Source organism: Atta cephalotes (genome assembly GCF_000143395.1).
Source record: "Atta cephalotes unplaced genomic scaffold scaffold00028, whole genome shotgun sequence".
Taxonomy (NCBI): domain Eukaryota; kingdom Metazoa; phylum Arthropoda; class Insecta; order Hymenoptera; family Formicidae; genus Atta; species Atta cephalotes.
Genome location: NW_012130092.1, coordinates 2,946,632 through 2,955,634, shown reverse-complemented (window position 1 = coordinate 2,955,634; position 9,003 = coordinate 2,946,632). Strand labels below are relative to the sequence as shown.

General features: G+C 33.8%; 2 protein-coding genes across 2 annotated transcripts; one reads left to right on the top strand and one right to left on the bottom strand.

The window, feature by feature from the left end:
• Positions 1-3,839: 3,839 nt before the first annotated feature.
• Positions 3,840-4,869, top strand: LOC105620743 (mitochondrial import inner membrane translocase subunit TIM14). The gene is made up of 4 exons (XM_012202234.1): positions 3,840-3,845; positions 3,970-4,014; positions 4,444-4,566; positions 4,657-4,869. Exons 1-4 carry the CDS (start codon positions 3,840-3,842, stop codon positions 4,867-4,869), a joined length of 387 nt encoding a protein of 128 aa, XP_012057624.1.
• A 607-nt stretch (positions 4,870-5,476) lies between these two features.
• LOC105620742 (growth hormone-regulated TBC protein 1-A) lies at positions 5,477-8,278 on the bottom strand. Its single transcript, XM_012202233.1, has 7 exons — positions 8,259-8,278; positions 6,765-6,963; positions 6,465-6,695; positions 6,158-6,318; positions 5,983-6,091; positions 5,663-5,848; positions 5,477-5,584 (listed from the first exon to the last, which is right to left on the bottom strand). Exons 1-7 carry the CDS (start codon positions 8,276-8,278, stop codon positions 5,477-5,479), a joined length of 1,014 nt encoding a protein of 337 aa, XP_012057623.1.
• Positions 8,279-9,003: the final 725 nt, after the last annotated feature.

Sequence of the window (9,003 nt, the reverse complement as noted above, 5' to 3'; positions counted from 1 at the left end):
ATTTCTTCTCTCTCTCTCTCTCTCTCTCTCTCTCTCTCTCTCTCTCTCGCTCGCTCGCTCATATGTGTTACGATGTGGCCTTAAAGGCCGCCGCACACAGATTCAACAGTAAGCATACTTCGTTGAGATTGAGAGAGAAAACTTAGCGTGTGAAAATACGGTTAATTTATATCGACGATTCTTTAAACTGGTTACCGCTTGCGACGCCATATATGTATATATTACCTATACACTTAACCTATACACATAAATGTATAGCACAGATTACTCCAGCAATTTTGTTACAAGCTTCTGTATGGATTGATATGAATATATTCGGTGTGTCAAAGAGCAAATAAGTTAATTGCATGTAAATTTATACGTAAACACATCCCAAACAATATAAAGTCTAAATTTAGACATAAGATGTGTTTGAGTCATTTTTAAGATGCAAAAAACATCTTATCTGATTTTAGATACTTCTTGTTGTCTGGAATAAACATGACCCCGAGTGTCTCAAACGGAAGAAATGGTGCATAAGTTAGAATTATCATTTCAGGTATTCCATGGGTATTCCGTTATCAGTAATGGAGTATATATGCTTTAACTGCTTTAACATTGACTTTATGCGCGTATTAGGGTATCGCAAACATCTCCCATGTATATATGCATCTTGATAAATACTCAAGTCCTAAAGCATTAAACAATCCATTAGGCCGGAATGCATTGAAGAATGAGATTGAAAATTGAAAGATTGAAGTTTGATCAATAAAAACAAAAGGAGCCAAAACATCTTTGTCTTCATTGATGAAATTTCAATCTTTAATCTCATTCTTCAATGTGTAGTCTGATTCCAGCCTTAAGCACGTTGTCTAATATGTCAAAATCGCGTGCCATAGCTTGAAATCGTCATCCTTCGCCGCGTGCAATCGTGCTTCGCACACATTCACGTCGGTTCGTTCGTATGCGCCTGTTCTATGCGCTATCTTCACTCGGAACCTACTTTTCGTTTTCTCGATGTATGCGTGTATATAACGTGTGTTGCTTGTCACGATGTAAATGCGATACACTTACATATAATACATATATATATATATATATATATATAAGTGGGGCACCATGTTGACAGCGCGCATGCGAGTTCGACGGAATAGGTGGTCTACAATGTTCTACAGGTCACATTTGTGCGTCTTATTTGGATATGGAAGGATCTGTGAAAAAGAATCACGGCGGAAGAGAATCGAACTACTTTGTTACAACACTTTGCCGAAAGACAGATCTGAAATTCATTCTACGGGGCTTCTATTCTAGCTAAGCTAGCGATCCATCCTCTTTTGTTTCACGTGAAATTCATTGCAGGCCAGAAAGAGATAGATTGATATTGATGTAATTTTCAATCGGACCAATATTAATAAAAATATTTCGTACCAATGCGAGTGCGAACTTACTTTCTCATTCATTGCTTATCGTATCTCAACTTCTACCGAAGTTATATCGGTCTCACTTTGCGATATACATATACAAGCAGGGAGAGCGGAAGGGGAGGTAGAAAGATTGAGTTAACTAGGACTAGCGTTGATCAACGCTTGGCTTGGCGTGTGACCGAGTCGAGTCGGAGAGAAACAATATATCTATATTGATGATCGTACCACCGAAATGGTCCCTCGAGATCGCGGGAAGATCGACTATCATGTCGTCCCCACGTTATCGCGTCATACGCTATGACGAACTTAATCTAAGGCCCTGTGCACAATAGAGGAAATATTAGGAACACAAATAAGTATTAAGATTTCAGCCTATCAGAAACCATGTATTCTGGTGTAACCAGTTTCTGATAGATTGAAACCTTAATACATTATTCCTCTTCCTCCGTTATAATATTTCCTCCATTGTGTGCAGCCCCTAATGTTTCCCGGGTCTCTCGCACTGCCATGACAACGGCCTCCATTCTATAATATTCTGTAAGGTCTGTAACTCTTTGACGACAGTGTCGTTACCGTTGCAGATTTTATGCCTAATAAAAACCTAAAAACGCTGCGCAATAACGTAATGAGATATAATACGATGCTGTATAATTAAGACGAGTTATATAAAATAGGAGTCAAACAAGAACTTTGATAGAAAATTCTCCAGGCGCGAATCGATTCACATGTGATGGCATACACGACACGCATCGGGCAGCGCTTAAAAAGAATCTCGCAATGGTCTGCGCAGCCCAGGAGGCTCGCGTGCAAGTCGCGCCGATATTCAAAAGTCTTCGATTTTTGACGATCGTTAGGTCTCGTATGACAATAGTTGATATTTATATGCGCGCACAGATACGCGATTTTCAGGTATTTTCATGCATGCATCTCGTAAAGATCGTATAGCACACAAAAAACTTGAGCTGCATGTTTCAAGCATGATGCGATGTATCATTTTATCTTTCTTTAATATTCGGCGAAGAATAAAATGATGTATTGTATTGCGCACCTTTAAGCAAATCCAGTTGTATCGACGTTACTTTAAGCAAGACTTAAAATTGTCTTTTAAAAATAATATTTAAAAATAAATTTTAAAGCGAAAGAGAGACAGAGAGAGTTTTAAGTTTTGCTTAAAGTTAAAGAAACGTTGGTGCAACCAGACCTAAGTAGTGCAAATTGTTATTCGCAATCACGATAAGCTGTAGCAAATACAAAATATCGATTTTTACTTGTCCCTTATAGAATATCAATATTGGCCAATTATCATTTATTTTGAGTATTAAAAATATATTGTTAGCAGTACTTAAATTTCTATAAGGGATGTCTTTCTGCTTATAAGATTTTTTGTTTGTCATACAGCAGTTATATGTCAGCTCTTTATAGTCTATTCTAAAATTGCGTAAAAGCGTATAGTTGTAGATCATTGTAGTCGTATATTGATCAATCACTGTAGTCGAATATTCTTCTCAAATTCGAGTGTGATTGATCGATTCTTCAACCACTTACGCTTACGTAATTGTAGAAATAGACTTTATATATACACGTATACAAATGCAACAACCGCATGGTAGCCTTCGGTCTTTTGTAGCCGTACATACTCGGTATACTAAGCTTAGAAACCCCATGATCAGAAGATGACTGGAACAGTCATGTTCCCCACCAGGAATATGATCTGTTCGTCGTGGCTATATCGTGCCCCTCTACAAGTCTACACTTCTCTTACGCTTAAAATGAAGTAAATAGTTGGGAAAAGGGGAGACTAGGAGAGACGGGAGATGCGGAAAGCTCGGTTACAAAGAGTCATAAGTCTTCCGTATTGGTCTTCCATTATCAAGCAGACTCTGAAACTAACGATCGATCGTATCTTTGCGACAAAACTTGTGTTTACCTCTCTCTCTTTACGTGATCTCTCTACATGTATACGTTTGAAAAAAATTTTTGACTTGTTTCTGAAGACGTTTGACCGTTTCTAACCAGTAGTTCTTCACACTTGTTTTCTTCCCTTTTCCCCTCTTCTTTTAAACGAAGTAGAAGATATCTTGTTTCTACTTGAATTTTTTTAAGAAGATATAAAAAGTGCAGTTAAAATTCGTTTTAATTCGTTTCTCACTGTACTAGACTGCCCAGATCTATTTTTTGAAATATCAAATATATATGTCTTTTGCTAAATATCAAATATAAATGTCTATTTCACTTGTACAAAGAATATACATTTATAGTTCAGCTGTAAAAACAAAAGTCGTGTTCTTTGACTATACTTTATGTTTAGAGTGCAATAATTGTATATTCTGTTTTAATAACGAAAAACAGACGAAAGGCATAAAAATATAATTAAAAGGAACAAATATATATTCAAAAATTTATGAATGTGTAATAATTGTACATGTGTATGTATAAATGATGGTATGTACGAATGATAATATAGGATAATGATTTTATCGCGAATAATGAATAGTTCATTCAAAAACAGCATAGATGGAGCAATCGTAGTTGATTATATGGTCATGCTAAAATTATTTCTTTCCAGTGCATATACAAAATTGCGTCTGTTGTTTTGAAATTGAACAAAATGGTAAGAATAGAAGAATTTGTTTTAAAAAATGTGTAACGCTGTAAAGATTGTATTTTTTATGTTGAGAGAATGTAAATTGTCTATAATAATGTTAAAACCTTCGAGAAATGTGCAAATAAATAAATGCAGTGCCAAAGCTGTCTTAGAAATGTTTCGTCACTTTTTCGTCATCTTTTTAATAAATATATAATATTATTATCACAAAATGATGAGAATTTTCGCAGAAAACAACCGTGCAAGTTTATATAAGATGACATTCAGTACTATAATTAAGTAATATAATTAAGATTGTGTAGGTTAAGTTTCCTCGATAATACTTCGTCTCTTTCAGTCTTTTTATGATATATATCTACTTTTTGCTTTTGGCAAGGCATATATTTAGAATGCTGAGTTTAAAATGTTCGACAAAACCAAGAAATTGTTTCCTAGAGCACAATTGTGGCAGCAGGTATTGGCCTGGCGGCTGTTGGATTTGCCGGTCGTTATTTGCTTAGGAGAATGCCGAATTTATCACAGAGGATGGCAGAAACCGTGAAAAAGCTAGATTCCCAGGTAGAAACTATTAGATCTATTTTTTCCTTAGCAGCTTTCTCATAATTGCAAAGGCATGCAAATAAATATATACTTTCTTAATATTTATAGTCGTTAGCGAATAGCAAATATTATAAAGGTGGTTTTGAGCAGAGGATGACCAGGCGGGAAGCCAGTTTGATCTTGGGTGTGTCACCCACGGCTAGTAAAAGCAAAGTAAAGGAACAATTTAAAAAAGTAATGGCTGTGAATCATCCAGATCGTGGTGGTTCTCCATATATCGCCGCAAAAATTAATGAGGCAAAGGATCTACTTGAGAAATAATGAAAATATAACATAATGTAATATATATATATATATATATCTATATATATATATAATGTATTTAGGAACAAAATTTTGATGTACATAGTTTTAATTTAACTTTACGTATTATTCACTATTATAATATATTTTTGAAGCTGTATATTTTAGAACAATTAATCTTTTTTTAATACCTTCATCAGCTAGATTAAGTTCTCAAGAAAGTTTATGCATGAATAGAAACTGCATATAAATTCAGAATCAATTAGAATAAAATATTACGAGGACAACTATTTTTCATCAAATATTTCGTCAATATTTCCATATTACTACTTCCACAAAATATCACAATTATGCAACTTTCATTATAGATTATAATACTTCACATTCTAATATTTTCACTAAAATATTTATAATATTGTGTACACAATAATAAACGAAGATAAATTAAAAATAATTGAGTAAATGTATCATACTTACATTGCTAAATGAACATTATATGTACAAAATAAAATTATGCAGTAACAATATAATACAGCATTATATGCATTCATTTTGCAAATGATGCACAATGAATAACAATAGACTAGAATATGTCGGTGTATGTGAAAAAAATTGGTCATTAATACTATCGTTCTAACTTATCTTGTTTTCGTTTTATACGTTGTTGCATGTGTTTTGTTCTTAGTTTTGCTATTGTGTTTCCAGGCAGTGATCCAGGTACTTTAAAAATACTCTGTAAAACAGAAAAATATTTCCTTGAATATCTAATGTTCTTTTCTATTTGATATGAACTACACATACAACTACATACTTGCATAAACTCGTGACATCGTAAAACAATACTATCTTTCGTAATTTCCTTAAAACACTCAGCTAGCGTTACAAAATCTTGACAAGCTAATAGATTAGATTTATTCCTTTTTATAAGTGTCAATGCAACACGGAAGATAATCTTGGTACCTTCATAAAAAAGACAATCCCAAATACGCAGAGTAGTCTGTGAATTTAAAATTACCTTCAATTTTTTGGGATCAAAATATTTGAAGCTTTTATAAGCAAAATAAATGATGATACATATTTAGATAATTATTATATAAAAAATTATTCAATGTTTTGATAATTATGACATACCTCTATAGGTAAAACTTCAGCAAACAAACACACAAACCATTTAGTCGTAATTACTGGCCAAGGCAGCCCTACGTTTGTTACATGTTGATACACATCAGGCATTTTTATCCTATAAAAATAACATGTACATAGATAAATATTGCTGATGAGAAAACTATAGCAAATTTTCTCTTACCTTACTAATTCTGCGAGGACATCGATATCAGTGAGTAGGCCATCCATAGTACAAGTATAATAATCTGGTAGAATTTTATCAATCAACACTTTTAATAACCAAAACGCTGTTTCTTCGCTTTTTGTTACAAGCAAAAGTAAACCCGCTATATAATTTAAACCCTGAAAAAAATATTAAAAGTGTTTTGTAATAAGGCAGAATAAATTTCTTTTGAAACTTTCTCATAAAATCTTACTATTCATGAAATTTTTTATTAAAATTTTGTTATTTTATTCGTATATTCGGAAATATGCACTGTAAATGTTACCTGGCAATATCCAACAGTTTTGTTCTGATGAGCAAAAGCTAATAAAACATTATATAATTGATGCTGCTGATTCTCTGTATTATTAAAGAATATATTGTCTGGAAATGTTCTTGGAAGATCAGTTTTAATAATCTCAGCGGTTTCTGCATTGTGAGGAGATAATAGTAACTTTTGATAAAGATCTGGCGACGCATTCTTCATATCTTCACCACCGCTTACAGCGAGCCACACCTACGATCCAATATTTTTCTGTATTATATATAAAAAATACGATAAATTTGCCTTTGCAATGAATATTACCAATCCTCTATGTTCCCCTGGAATGCCTTTACGAATGTATTTCTTGATCGTAATGCTTCGTAGAGACTTTCCTTCACCGATAATTTTCGCCCACTTTTTAGCCATCTTTGCGAGTACCTTAAGGTATTCGGACATAAAATCTTCGTATGTTTCATAATCGAAGTCGTGTGGTCGTTCGAAACCATATTCGTCCACATCACTGAAAACAAATATATAATTATTATACTATACAATATCTATTATATATAGATTATATTCTGATATAAAGTGCCAATACTGAAAATCTAGTATACACAACATAGTATAACATGAACACATAACATGAACTCAGAAAGTGATCCTAGTAGATATACATATAAATAGTTTATGGATACTATCAATGCATCTAAATTTCTTGCACATTCATCTTTTTTTTTCTCTAACATGAAAAAAAAAGAAGATAAATCATGCAAGTTCAGTTGAAAAGAACAGAACTACAGTGGACAAAAATGTCGTTTTGTTCTCCTTAACAATTAATGAATAACAAATATAAAACTTGTCGTTATCAATTGTGTCTCCCAAATTTTATCTACAATGTGTTTTTTGCTTTTTATCTCATGCCTTTTTTCCTCTTTGAGACCATTTTACTAAAAATTATATTTCTTTTCATGTGTTCTTGTCTCTTCCAAAGTTCGTTTTTATTTCGGATGACAGAAAACGAAAAGACTGAATAAGAGACAAAAGACAAGAAATAAAAGAAATAAAGAGCACATTGTATAAGCTTAAAAAGGAAGCAGCTTTACACAAGTTGATACAAACATCATTATGGATGCTTTCCATTTAGTAACACAAGTATTATTTTGTCTTTTGTTTGTACTCATGGACTATCAAGATGAAAATGTTTATGAACTAATGCTCATTTTCACCAATGTAGATTAATTTTAATCTCGATTCAACTTACTCTTCATTTTTTTCTAATCTTCAGAATTAGAAAAAGACGAAGAGTAAGAACTAAAATTAAAGTTGATCTACATTGATGGAAACAGGCATAAATGGCCCTATTCTTCTTTGTATTCGATAAATAACAAAGAAAAAACGATATTTATGTTAACTTTGTGTCATCAAATGGAATGCACTTTATGTTTTATGTTTTATAATACAAAATACAAGTTATTGCTATATTGATTATCAAGTAAATATTACATCACATACTTTCATATCATTTTCATTACAGTATGAATGATTCGCGAATTAATACATAATTGTGGTGATAATAAAAAAAAGAAAAAAAATAAGTTTTGACAAATGGTGGATGAAACAAGCAGAAGGGAGTCTCATTTTCAAAGTAGTTTGAGGGACGGAAACATAACCTCGACGAGACAAAAATAAAAGTAAAATAAACGCGAGATTTGCGAATCGACGACTCTGTCGAGAGTCAGTTATATTCACAGAACACGATACGCAGTGTGAATGCATGATTTGTTTCACAGGAGGAAAAACAACTGTTACGATTACCTGAAGCATGAACTTGCCATGCCCTATGCAATTCGGTGGGTGTCGAGGAGATCTACGATCGCGCGCGTGTGCAACGTCCATAGATATTTCGTGTACGAAACGCCCACGGTTCCTATCGGCGCGATAACACCCGACCGCGCTCGAATTGTTCGAAAACGCTTCGAAACGCGCGAAGGAAAGAGCACTGCTGAGCACAACGTGGAGCTCTAAGCTGCTCTCACTTCAGTCGCGGCGTGCGTTTCTTCTCCTCATCACGAATGATCTGTTTGAGCACCTGACTCTGACTGCGCCCGATTCCCGAATGATAGAATGGAAAAGCGGTTCGTATGTAGAGAGGGTAAAGTTGCGAAAGACTATCGAGTTACGAAAGGCTATCCCCCATCAAGATGATGGTTGCCAAAGAAATACTTGCGTAGAATATCTCACGATTTTAGACTTCTCCAAATATAGATCCGACCGCTCGCCGTAAATTACGGATGATTTATCGGTGCATATTGTGTACAATTCGTTGTTCCGCAGTGATTCGAAAAGAGTGACTCGATCGATTGATCGCGCGCGAGATCGAGTTCGAGATCGATTATACATTCGACATTATAAATGCTCATATATCTGGTTTATTGTGTTGCTTAAAATTCTTAAAATTTTTTGCAATTAAAATAAAATAAATATATTTTGATGTTGAAGAAAGAGAGAGAGAGAGAGAGAGAGAGAGAGAGAGAGAGAGAGAGAGAGAGAGAGAGACGAG

Coding starts and splice junctions, on each gene's coding strand:
- LOC105620742 (XM_012202233.1), bottom strand. CDS start 8,278: ATGGCAAGTTCATGCTTCAG. Junction 6,964..8,258: donor ATGGCAAGTTCATGCTTCAG/GTAATCGTAACA, acceptor ATTTGTTTTCAG/TGATGTGGACGAATATGGTT. Junction 5,849..5,982: donor CTGAAGTTTTACCTATAGAG/GTATGTCATAAT, acceptor TTAAATTCACAG/ACTACTCTGCGTATTTGGGA.
- LOC105620743 (XM_012202234.1), top strand. Junction 4,015..4,443: donor TTTTGAAATTGAACAAAATG/GTAAGAATAGAA, acceptor ATTGTTTCCTAG/AGCACAATTGTGGCAGCAGG. Junction 4,567..4,656: donor TGAAAAAGCTAGATTCCCAG/GTAGAAACTATT, acceptor TAATATTTATAG/TCGTTAGCGAATAGCAAATA.